This window comes from Coffea arabica, chromosome 5e (assembly GCF_036785885.1).
Source record: "Coffea arabica cultivar ET-39 chromosome 5e, Coffea Arabica ET-39 HiFi, whole genome shotgun sequence".
NCBI classification, from domain to species: Eukaryota; Viridiplantae; Streptophyta; class Magnoliopsida; order Gentianales; family Rubiaceae; genus Coffea; species Coffea arabica.
In genome coordinates, this window is record NC_092318.1 from 41,921,106 (window position 1) to 41,933,787 (window position 12,682).

At 33.4% G+C, this 12,682-nt stretch overlaps 2 protein-coding genes across 2 annotated transcripts; one reads left to right on the forward strand and one right to left on the reverse strand.

Moving 5' to 3' along the window:
• Positions 1 to 1,626, forward strand: LOC113687377 (mitogen-activated protein kinase kinase kinase 18-like). The gene has a single exon (XM_027204997.2). It carries the CDS (start codon positions 332 to 334, stop codon positions 1,610 to 1,612), a length of 1,281 nt encoding a protein of 426 aa, XP_027060798.1. The 5' UTR covers positions 1 to 331; the 3' UTR covers positions 1,613 to 1,626.
• Positions 1,627 to 9,396: 7,770 nt separating this feature from the next.
• On the reverse strand, positions 9,397 to 11,644 carry LOC113743614 (cell division control protein 2 homolog D-like). Its single transcript, XM_027271663.2, has 8 exons — positions 11,384 to 11,644; positions 10,896 to 11,034; positions 10,680 to 10,741; positions 10,468 to 10,579; positions 10,164 to 10,257; positions 9,991 to 10,060; positions 9,741 to 9,879; positions 9,397 to 9,635 (listed from the first exon to the last, which is right to left on the reverse strand). Exons 1-8 carry the CDS (start codon positions 11,578 to 11,580, stop codon positions 9,543 to 9,545), a joined length of 906 nt encoding a protein of 301 aa, XP_027127464.1. The 5' UTR covers positions 11,581 to 11,644; the 3' UTR covers positions 9,397 to 9,542.
• Between the last annotated feature and the right edge of the window lie 1,038 nt (positions 11,645 to 12,682).

Sequence of the window (12,682 nt, forward strand, 5' to 3'; positions counted from 1 at the left end):
TTGTTACCACATGGTGACCGGCTATTTTGCCAAGTCATCGCTTCCCCCCTCCTACTCCAAGCTGTCCAAACCTTAACCCTTTTGCCACGTTGTAAATTTCAATTCAAGAAATTGTCATTCCAACTCTTTCAAAAACAGAGAAAGAAAGCCACCTGTAGTACCTCTGCCCAACTAATTTGGACACACACCTTTCAATTAGAGGTCGTCAACTTATGCAAAGTCACCTAGTATAAAGCCCCCAAGTCCCTAACCAACTTGTTGCAACACGATACAAACAGGAGCTTCTCTCTTCATCAATAATCTTTCTTTCTTTCCTCACCAAAAAGAAACCATGAACTGGACGAGAGGGCACACGTTAGGCCATGGCTCAACTGCCACAGTGTCGGCAGCCACCTGCCGCCACACCGGCGAAACATTTGCCGCGAAGTCCACTGAGCTATCGAAGTCTGAATTCCTGCAAAATGAGCAGAAAATTCTGTCTACTTTAGACAGTCCTTTCATAGTTGGCTACAAGGGGTATGATATAAGTATGGAAAACAATAAGCTTATGTTCAATCTCATGTTGGAGTATTTGCCTGATGGATCAATAGCGGATGCAATTCACAGAAGAGGCGGTCGGCTCGAGGAATCCATGATCAGCTGTTACACAAGGCAAATCGTTGAAGGACTAGAATATTTGCATTCAAGTGGCATAGTGCATTGCGACGTTAAGGGGAGGAACATTTTGTTAGATGAAGATGGTGCTAAAATTGCTGATTTTGGATGTGCCAAGTGGGCTGCACCGGTGCCCAGAATCACTAGCCAGGAAATCAAGAAAGTGGCAGTGGGTGGCACTCCTCTGTTCATGGCCCCCGAAGTTGCCAGAGGGGAAGATCAAGGACTTCCAGCTGATATATGGGCTTTGGGATGCACAATTATTGAGATGGCCACAGGTGGTTCGCCTTGGCCTAATGCAACCAATGCAGCATCTCTGATGTATGAGATTGGATTTTCAGGGGAACTGCCTGAAGTTCCTGATTTTCTATCTGAACAAGCAACAGATTTTCTGAGCAAGTGCTTGAGAAGAGATCCGAAAGAGCGATGGACCGCTAAACAGCTTCTGAATCATCAGTTTCTTGAGGGGGCTAATACCAATTCAAAGCAGAATCAAGAACTGATTACCAGTTCTCCAACAAGTATTCTTGATCAAGATATCTGGAATTCAATGGAGGAACCAGACAATCTGAGCGATGGTGAAATTAAAGAAAGTTCATTGAATTCTACTCCAGCTCAAAGACTACAATTCTTGGCTTCAAATTCAGGGTATCCAAGCTGGAATTCTGGTGAAACTTGGATCACAATCAGAAGCAGTAAAGATGTGAAAAGGGAAGATGAGGCCATGGAAATTTGTGGGTCATTGACAGATGTTGATTCCAATGGAGTGAAGCTGGAAAGCAGAAATTCCGGTGATCAGAATTCAATGAATTTCTTACACCAAAATGTCTCTAGTAAAAGTAGCTGTGGTAAAATGATTCTCAACAGATGTACAGATGATCAAACAGTTGTAATTAGCAATCTCAATATCGAGAGAGTGAAAAAGAGGCCAAAGCTTAATCAAATTGGTTTTTTATGATTCACTTTTTTCCATGACTTTCTTTCTTTCCTTCCTTCTGCTCTTGATTCCATTTTCTTTCTCTCTTTCATTTTATTCCTTTATCTGGATTCCTTTTACCAAAGCACAATCTTTCCTTTATATCTTTCGTACATCCTTGTGATTACTTGCATTGTTTGGCACTGGAATATACCTATCTCCTCGTGGTATCTGACAATTGAATTGCTCTCATCAATTTGCCAACTCATATGGGCTTTCAAGAAGTTTCAATTAAAAAAAAAATCTAACGCTTATCCTTCAAACAAACTACATAGCGACTTGTTTGGTTGAATTTGGCAGTTAGATTAGATTAGATTCCATCAGTTCCAATCCAGTATAATCAAATCATTATGTGCATACCAAACCTCAAAAACTCCAGACATGTTGATAAGAGCTGGGGCATGAATATTATATGGGGCCTCAAAAGATTGAGGTATCAACTTTTGCAATAGTTCAAATTTCATTACATCTTAAACTTTTCATATATTAACTGCATGCCAAACCTCAAAAACTCTAGACATGTAGTTAGGATTTGATGTTTAGGTATGGCGCTCAAAAATTAATGTATCAACTTTTGCAATGATTCAAATTTTCAAATGTAGTCACATCTAACATGTTTCAGGTGATCAGATGGTATAAATTACATAGATATATATATATATGGGATAATTGCAGAAACCTCCCCTGAGGTTTCTGACATTTGCACTAACCTCCCCTGTGGTTTGAAAAATTACACTGACCTCCCCTGAGGTTACTAATCCTTTGCAAATTTAGTCCAAACGATTAAAATATTATTTTAGGGAGTGAAATTAGAATTTTGTACCAGATTTGCCATTTGTGCTACATATCCAATGAATGACAAAGTACTATAAATCAATTAACAATTAATAAATTTTAAGGAGTATAATTTATGGGCAAACACGCATTACTCATTTAAAGTACCAGCTCTTTACGAGTATTTTACTTTCAAATATTTAATTTATGATAAATATATCAATATTTGTAAGTAAAATTCAAAAATTGTTATAGTAATATTCTTGCAAAAAGAAAATCGATAGGTTATTTATTTAATATAAATTAAATTAAAAAAATAAATGGCCCATAAAGTATTAATTTTTTATGACTTTCATCCATTACACGAGTAAAGTATTCGCTCTTTATGTGCATTTTATTCTGAATCATTTAATTTATGTTAAATACATAAATGTTTGTAACTAAAATTGAAAAAGTGTTATATTAATATTTTTACGGAAGAGAGATTGGTAAGTTTTGTATTTAACAAAAATTGAATATTTGAAAATAAATACAAATCTGTATTTGAGCGTAAATATTTGTATTAAATTAAATGTTTGAAAGCAAAATACCCTTAAAGAACCGGTACTTTAAATAGTTATCGGCTCTTTATAGGCAAACACGCATTACTCATTTAAAGTACCGGCTTTTTACGGATATTTTACTTTCAAACATTTAATTTATGATAAAAATATCAATGTTGTTTAGTAAAATTCAAAAAGTGTTACAATAATATTCTTGCAAAAAGGAAATCGATAGGTTATTTATTTAATATAAATTAAATATTTTTAAAAAAAATGACCCATAAAGTATTAATTCTTTATGGTTTTCATCCATTACATGAGTAAAGTATTGGCTCTTTATGGGTATTTTATTTTGAATCATTTAATTTATGTTAAATACATAAATGTTTGTAACTAAAATTGAAAAAGTGTTATATTAATATTTTTTATGGAAGAGAGATTGTTAGTTTTTGTATTTAACAAAAAATAAATATTTGAAAGTAAATATAAATATGTATTTGAGCGTAAATATTTGTATTAAATTAAATGTTTGAAAGTAAAATACCCATAAAAAATCGGTACTTTAAATAGGTAATGCATATTTGCTTATAAACTATACTCCTTAAAGTTTATTAATTGTTAATTGATTTGTAGTATTTTGTCATTCATTGGACATGTAGTACAAATGACAAATTTGGTAAAAAATTCTAATTTCACTCTCTAAAACACTATTTTAATCGTTTGGACTGAATTTGCAAAGGATTAGTAACCTCAAGGGAGGTCAGTGTAATTTTTCAAATCACAGGGGAGGTCAGTGCAAATGTCAGAAACCTCAGGGGAGGTTTCTGCAATTATCCCTATATATATCTATCTCTGCAAATTTTAAATAAGAATGCCATCATAACAAAAATAACATAACTGCGTATATGTTGATGATCAGTAGTTTGTTATCAAATTCATGATTGCTCAAGTAAATTGTAGTTTACTTGGTATAAATGGACTTGAGGAGAAGACTTATTTGGGGAACTTCAGCAGTTAGATTAGATGAGATGGGACCAAGTATGATCACGAAAAACATCATGTTCAAACCAGAAATCAAGAAGGTACAGGGAAGAATTGATTGGAGCATCTGATGAAATTTGGGGCCTCAAAATTTAAAGCTATCAACCTTTTAGAGCTTTTAATTACTCAAGACTTCAATTACTATAAAAAGAGTAAACAAAATTGTAACAATTTACATTAATGGGATATATGTGTGCATCAAATTATATATGGATTAAATAAGTAATAATGTACACTGCTTTACCCATTGTAGTTACCAAGCTGATCAATCATTATCCCAAGAAAAATGAAAAAAAAAAAAAGAAAGTATCCAATGAAATGGTCAAGCACATGTTTTTGTAAGTGATGATGTGATTCACTAGTTTGTTGGTGTAAATAGACTTGTGGTGGAGGAGGAGGAGGAAACTTGCAGCAATAGCTAAAAACTTTGGGAAAAGGAATATAATATGCTTCTGGTGGGCTATTGCAACCCCCTCTCAACTTTTCCCCCATAAATAATGGCAATTTGTTGCTTGGAGTGTGTTGTGAACCTTGTCAATTTGTTTGGGATTCCAAATTCTAAATGGGGTCACTGTTATTCTTTGATTTTACCCAAAAGTGGTCATGATAGTCTTTGATTTTAGTTAAATGGAACTGTTGCCAGTTTGGTAGACCACCCTGCAAGGATGTATGCCGGCAGCAGTTACTTGAAGGTGAAACTAGGTAGGAAATCAGATACATTTGAGTTTTCGAGACTACATAGAATGCTTTGAAAATTTTTGGCATCGCACATATAGCCTAAAATACATAGAAATTTTTCAAAATTCTCAAAATCTTAAAAAGAAAAAAATATATGAATTTCTAGAACGTGGGGAAAGGTGGTGGTGGCTCTTCCCTCCCCCGAGTTGACATTTCCATATCTTCTTCTTTGAGGACAGCCATCTTCGGATTCGTGTTTTCCACGTTGATTTGATACTGATAGCAGTTTGTTATCTAAACATCATGGGCTTTGGCGGCCCTACAAGCTCACAAAATTGAGACGCCCAAGAAGGAACCTTATGGCTCTAAGTAAAGCCCAAACACAGACTTAACAGTTCAACTGAAGAATTTTTTTTTTTTTAATTTCACCGGACTTTATTATAGGTTTAAAAACATTTCTTTCAACTTTATATTGGAAAAATATGCCTAGTCGAAACATAAATAATTTTGAAATTAGTCTCTTTGGGACTTTCAAAATTTTTGTATATTTCAATAAACGTCATTAGGAAAGTGTAAGGAAATTTGCTTAAGTGACAACGATATGCTCCAGTGTGTGTTTTTCTCTTGGAAACACTTTAGTATGTTTAATACAAAATAGTTTTTGTTTCTCATATTGTTTTTGTTTACTTTGCTTCAAGGTGAGACTTCGAACATTGCAATGAAGAAGGGCGAAAATAGAGGGTTTCAGAGTCAAATCAGACATATCATGTTTATTTGGCTAATGAAACTACCAATTAAGATGGATTTTGGGGATCAACTGCCTTTATTTCTCCAAATATTCAAAAGCGTGTTTGAAAATAAGTACATAATAAAACTACAATCATTAAAAAAGTTTACCCAAGCAAGAACATAGCAAAATATAACAGAGAAATTAAATAGGATGGAAGGAGTAGCAAGAAAGTGATACATCTGAATCTAGATATTTATTTTCAACTGGCAACATTTATAATTTGTAATCAAATGCCATTTCATTGTCAAAGAAAAACTACCTAATATCACGTATTCTCTACCTCTTGATAAACCAACTAAGATATCCACTTTTCATCTCATACACTTTCAGCTAAAGCATACCACTAATTATTTTGCTTTAGCATCTGAGTGAAAACCAGTTGACTAGCTCAAGATTTTCATCATATGATTATGTATTCAATTTCAAGAAAAAATGTGGGACAGCATTTAACAAATTAGGGAATTGGCATGTCTTTAAGCCCAAAATATTACCTGTAGAAAGGCAAATCTTGATCAGAAAATAATAAAATCTAACAACTTTTTCAAATAAACACAATAATGAGTAAGTTAGCCATGTAGAGGAAAGCAGCATTTGGGTAGTTCTCATTTCTTCTTCTTCTTTTTATTCTTTTCGGTTCATGGGTAGCTTATACTTTGCTTTAATACAAATAGGGTGAAGCTAAACGTGATCATAACATAGGAACAAATGAGCAAATGGTGTTTTGATAATATACGCAACTCCACAATAGATATAGTCATTACAACAACAATGAACAAAAACAAAACTTTTGATACAAACTCTAAATATAACTTTTATCTGCATTTGTTGTTTAGTGTTTATATGTATTAATTCAAACAGCCTGTTGTACAGTTGACACTGACAATTACAAAGGCACATATCCAGCCCAGGTGACCCTGAAATTGAACTGAAGGAGCCCAAATGACATTATTGTTCTTTTCTTTTAAGGGCAGGAAAATAAAAAGGGTGCATTTCATGTCTTTCACTTTGTTGTCCTTCGTGTTCATGTGGTTGCCTAATATCTTGACACCCCTATGGATCTTTTTAATGTACGGCTGAAAAATGAACTAAACTACTTGATCATCAAATCAAGTTTAGCTTGGTTAAAATTTATTCGAATTTAGTTTACCAGCTGGTCAAGTCAAATTTAAATAATATTTTATATTCAATAACATTTAAATTCAATAAAAAAAACTCATTCAAACTCGATTCAACAAATAAATATTTCAAATTTAAATAAAATATCAAACTCATTAAAATAATCAAATAAATTTAAATATTAGAGTGTTCGGTTAGATTTTGTTCATTTACACCACCTATATTTCAATGTACACTTATAACTGGCAAAAATATGGCAGTTGGGTCTTTAGTTGTCCAGTAAACAAACAGGCTGCAAAGTTAAGTTGGGTCAAGCTTATTTTGACGTCTGCCAGTTGGTTGACGCACTTGATGTAGGCATTTCTTAATTTGGGCCACGAAGGTAACGGATCTGTCAACTAAATCTCAGACATGAATGATTCGTCTTCGTGATTTTTAAAATTTTTTTTTAAAAAAATAATCTTGATTTTTTATCATTTAAGAACCAAATAATCATCTAATACTTTCAGGTAAATTTTTTAATCAATTTTAGCATTTGCTGAGCAGAGTTGGAGAGAATCAAACCGCATGTTTAGATATTATATATATATATATATATATATATATATATATATATATATATATATATATATTTTGGAGCTAGCATGAAGGGAGTGGAGTGGGGAACCTTTATTGCAAATAGTATCAATATAATGCTATAAAAAAAGAGTAGGTTTTTTATACACTGTCAATGTATATGTGTGTGTATATATGTGTGTATATATATATATATATATATATATATATATGAATATATATATATGTGTTACACACTAATATGTTTAAATCATGCCACATAATACGAAATCGATTTTGAAATTCATATCATATATATGTGACATATATTCATAACTGTTAGTGTAAAAAAATCACTATACTATTAGTGTATAAAAAGTTAAACCTAAAAAATATATTATAATATTAGCTATAGGTTTTCAAGAAATGTTGGTAGTTAATAGCAATCTCCTAGTTATGATTATTTATTTAAAGGCTCCTAAGATCAAGATTACGTACGTTGTAACATTTCATAAAGAAAGGATAACATTTCATTCTCACTTATGCATACTTCGGCACTAGTTGATAACTTAATTCAGCACATTAAATTTATTGCGTTCAAATTTTAACATATTCGGATGCATTTAATAACAAAAAATAAAATGTTTGAATTAAATAAATGGCGGTGAATTTTTTAGATAAAATTTGTTTTCAAAAATAAATGATAAACTATTCACTTGTCATTTTTTGTGATATACACTCAAATATATTAGATTTAGTACTCAACAATTCAGTAAATTAATAGATTTAGACTTCAGATTTAAAATTGAAAATTTTAGTTTTCAAACTTAGTTTTATAAAGTGCACCCCTTCGCCTTCCTTGTGCTCTTCAAAAGCCGAAGCTAAGATAGCATATAAACATACAACGAAATGTGTTAGACAACTAGTATCACTGGCTAGCCTTTGGATATATTAATTAGGTCCACCACGAAATGTTAGAGCTGTAGCAATTCCTCTAGTGCAACTATGATAATGTAAAACCAGTAATATTCTGAGTTTTTTTTTTCTTTTTCTCCCCCTACAAAGTGCAGGGGCTGTAATTCTATACCTACAATCTTGTTTCACTCCTGCAATCTTGGTATTAATCTTGTTCAAAAATAGATTATTTTTCTGTAATTGGGAGATTGAAGGAAAAAGAAAGTAGGAAAACGGGAAGGTATAGAGCTACAAGCCTAAAGGGGATGCTGGAGACAGAGTCGAAACTTACGCTTAGTTTCAGAGTTTAGATTTGACAATAAAGAAAACAAAGTGAGAGAAGATAGCTCTTTTTTATGTTTGGTGTTTGGAACGATTGAAAAGAAACGAAAAAGGAAGATTTGGATGAATCACTCTAGAGCAACTACAGCTCAAAAAAACTTTTCCACCAAAACATGGGCAGAAAACAGACGAAAAAAGGTTAAAGCAAGCTTTATAAAATTTTTTAAAGTACCACTTTTATCTCTAAATGTCTATTAAACAAAATTTTATTGACATATGTATCCAATATAATTTCATTTCTTCCCTAAACTCCCAAATAATATCACCTCTCTTTTTTTTCTCCCCTTCTTTTCTTTCATAACCTAATCTTTCTCTTCTTTCTTTTCTATCCTGAACTCCCAAACTAGCCAGCTGTTAGAGTCCGTACAGGCTGGAGAGTCTTTACCATCCACTTCCATGGCCAGCAAAGCCAAGGAGGGATGGTGACTGTAACACGAGAGTGGTTAACATGTCACCTGATGTATGCCGATTATCCTTGGTATACTGGTATTTGGTAGTATAGAGATCGTGCCATTCTTTTGCAGATCCAATTATATCACACAGGTGACCTCATATAAACCTAAAATACGATGGATAGAGTTTAAACAACAGACTGTTTGTGAGTTTAATTCAGCATTAAAGTCAGTAAAAAATCGAACAAGTTCTTATAATTAGGCTTTAAGTTTAGGAACTATAACAAAAATCCTTGCATTGTTGTCTCAAGATCTATAGTACCGCTTCATTCGATGAGGCAGGGTACAGAGAGTGTTTAGTGATAGTGTGCATGATAGGGAAATTAAGCTAGTTTTCACAATCAAAAACAAAATTGTAGCACAAAGGAGAATTGAAGGAACAAATGGATATGTAAAAAGTGAAGTAGAGACTTCGATTATACTAGCAATGCTTCAAGTACATTCATTCTTAACACCAAGTGCAAAGAGAAACATAGTAAGTTTCATAACATTCCAACTTAAAGCTAAAAAGTCAGAGCTGAACAACCAGCAAATGTGGATTACCATCCCAAACATGCTTGAGGAAAGCAGTTAAAAGACCTCGGTGGAGCTTCAGTGATCTTACATGTTCTAACCACTAAAAGATACTAAGCCATGGACTGCAATGAGCAGCAGAAAATCAGTAATCTTCAAAGAAGAGATTTGTCCAGATCATCAAAGTAAGGATGCTCCATTGCTTTCTTAGCTGAAATCCTCTTTGTTGGTTCATATTGCAACATTTCCTGCATAACCAAAGACAACAAATAACGAATATAAATAAACCACACTTGTTATCGAATTGATGGTACAATAAACTAAACAAAGGGTATGAAGCTCTCAAAACTTACAGCCAAAAGATTTAGCCCCTTCTCATCCAGGTTAGGGACAGCGGATGAGAGTGGCTGAGGGCTCCATTGAGGGTACTCATGCCAGTTTGGTAACTTGCTCACTCCAGGCCACATTTGTTCATTGGGAGTACCCAATAATCTAATTTAGAACAATGGTATACAATTAGGAATGGTTCAACTCTAAGAACAAATGAAGAAGAAAAACGACAGGAAGAAAGAAACAACAATAAGCAGAATAATCTAATTAGACCTGAAAATGTGTAGCAACTGTTGCAACTCAGAATCTCCAGGGAAAAGGGCTTGCTTGGTAACAAGTTCAGCTAACAATTTAGATAAAAAACAAGGAAAACGAAATAATTTAGCATTTTAAAGATACTCCTTAGTTGACTGACATGTTCAGAAACTGGATCAACAGAAATGTACCAAATATGCAACCCACGGACCACATGTCCACTCCAGTTGAATAATGTGTGCCACCCATTAGAACCTCAGGCGCTCTATACCAGAGAGTCAAAATCTGAAATAACAATAAAAGTGCACTTTTCATTAACTTCACAGACTTGAAAATTTTCCCCAATTTGGCATTGATTAGTGTGAAACATACAAAAATCAGCAAAACTGAAATAAATTGACATAACAAAAGTTAGGCATTCTTCAAACAACTTCATACATTTGAGAGGACTTCCAACCACTCATTGTTTCAGAGAAAAAAGAATTTTGATTAAACCTCATGAGTATACTTCTTGATAGGCACGGTATAAGCTCTTGCAAGTCCCAGATCTGCAATTTTAAGCATCATAGTCTTGCGGTCCATCAAAAGATTGTGAGGCTTCAGATCCCTGAATCATGAAAATTTAAGATCAAGCTCCGGATTTCACTTTTCATAACGACTTTATCATGAGATATCAAAAGGAGAAAAACCAAATAAACCTAGCGTACCTGTGCAGAACACCATGGCCATGACAGAAAGCAACACCCTTACAAAGCTGATACATCAAACTCTGCATTAAAGTTTCAAGAATTCAGCAAATACATAAATATACACTACTGTAAACAGAAATCAAGAGTCTACAAAGTACAATAACAGGTGAAAGTATACAAAGCACTAGACAAAAAGTACAAAATGAATCAGAAACTCACGACAATTATTAATACCTTGACGATATTTGGGGGAATATCCCCAGTTTGACGATAACTACGGATGAATTTCTTGAGGTCAGTATCCATATATTCAAAAACCAAGTACAAAACGGTCTTCCCCTCCTTATTCTGACCTTGTTTAACATCCATCAACCTGTTTGCAGAAATGCCCCAAACAGTTCAATAAGTTAATTAATTGAAAGATACCCCCAATCACCACCTAATAATCCGTCGATCTTCTTCTAAGACTCCCAAAAGGTTCAGCAGATTAATTAAACAAAAAGAATCAAGTTATCAGATAATATAACCCAGGACCTATTCGTTAAAATGCCCCAAAGAATTCAAGAATTTCATTCCAGAAAAAACCAAATCCCTACCCACCAATCCATCACCCCATTTGTAAGAATGCCCAAAAGGGTACAGAATATTCATCAAAGCAGAACTCATAACACCAGATAAGAAGATAGCAGAACAATTTTCAAGAAATAATTAAGAAAATGCACCTGACGACATGGGGATCTCGGGAGAGCATCCGCAGAAGAGAGACTTCACGCAGAGTTGTGGGTGGCACCCCTTCTTCATCCTCGTGAAGACGGGTTTTCTTGAGGGCAACAATCTTGCCGGTTGCTTTCTCTCTTGCTCTGTAAACTTTCCCATAAGTCCCTTCTCCAACCTTTTCTAGCTTCTCAAAGGCATCCATTTTTTTCCTCTCTGTTTTTTTCTCTTCGTCCCCAGAATAAGAAGAAAGGAACTGACATATGCATCAATGTATGGTCGGCTACAGCAAAACGGTAACATTTTTGAAATTCAAATCCGGCTATCGGGAGATGAATTTCCGAAAATGCCCCCGACTAGGCTCCGCCTACCAGGCCACGTTTGTGATTTGCTGGGCCGAGTTTTTCTTCTCTACCTTTTTTTTTGGGCGAAAGGTCTTAGGACAAGTTTTTGTTATCCTATTTAGTCTTGAGCCCCACTAGGGTTCCGTTTGATAAACTAGGGTTCCGTTTGATAAAACTGAATCTGAATTCTGAAGTCTGAATTCTGAAATCTGAATACTGAAACAATTAATTTACTGAATTTTAAGTACTGAAAAAAATATATGAATGTCTGAATTTTAATGCTAAACCTATTTATGCTGTTTGATAAATATTTATAGCTGAATGCTTAATAAGTTTAATTTGACAATTTTGCCCTTATATCCTTTCATTCAAAAAAGAAATAGAATCTATGATTTAATTAGTTTAAAATTGTTAGGTATGAAAATGACAATATTTATTTTTAAATCAAATTAATATAAAAGATGAAATATATTATATGAGGAGTATGGAGAAGATGTGAAAGTCATTAAAAAGGGAGAAAAGAGAAACTAAAAATCGTTAGATAGAGAATATTATGTTGTTTAATTAGATAAGAATTTTGAACATAATTAACAAACAAGGGTAGATTTGGTAGATAAGATAAGGTAGTTGAAGTAATTCTATTGATTCTTATCAGAATTAAGCATTCAGTTAGGATTCCTGTGCTGAAAAAAATACACACAGGTTCAGCACTGCTTAACAAGTTCAGCAAATAGATTTTCATTTATCAAACACTCAAAACATCCGAATGTCTGAAAAAATTCAGATTCAGCACTTTTTTATATTATCAAACAGACCCGGGCAAGTATGATTTTCCACCTACAATAACTTTCTACTTAAATTAGTATTTTTAACATAGTGAAAAAGTAACATTTGACTTGTTTGAAGCTATTTCTAGCATTTACCACGGTGAATTTATAATGAAAAATTTTCATCTAAATGTTT

Bases quoted from the DNA above. Each gene is read 5' to 3' on its own strand.
- LOC113687377 (XM_027204997.2), top strand. From the start codon at position 332: ATGAACTGGACGAGAGGGCACACGTTAGGCCATGGCTCAACTGCCACA.
- LOC113743614 (XM_027271663.2), bottom strand. From the start codon at position 11,580: ATGGATGCCTTTGAGAAGCTAGAAAAGGTTGGAGAAGGGACTTATGGG. The intron at 11,035-11,383 runs GTGCATTTTCTT...TTCTGCAAACAG, and splicing joins CGAGATCCCCATGTCGTCAG to GTTGATGGATGTTAAACAAG. The intron at 10,742-10,895 runs GTATTAATAATT...ACTTTAATGCAG, and splicing joins TTCCCCCAAATATCGTCAAG to AGTTTGATGTATCAGCTTTG.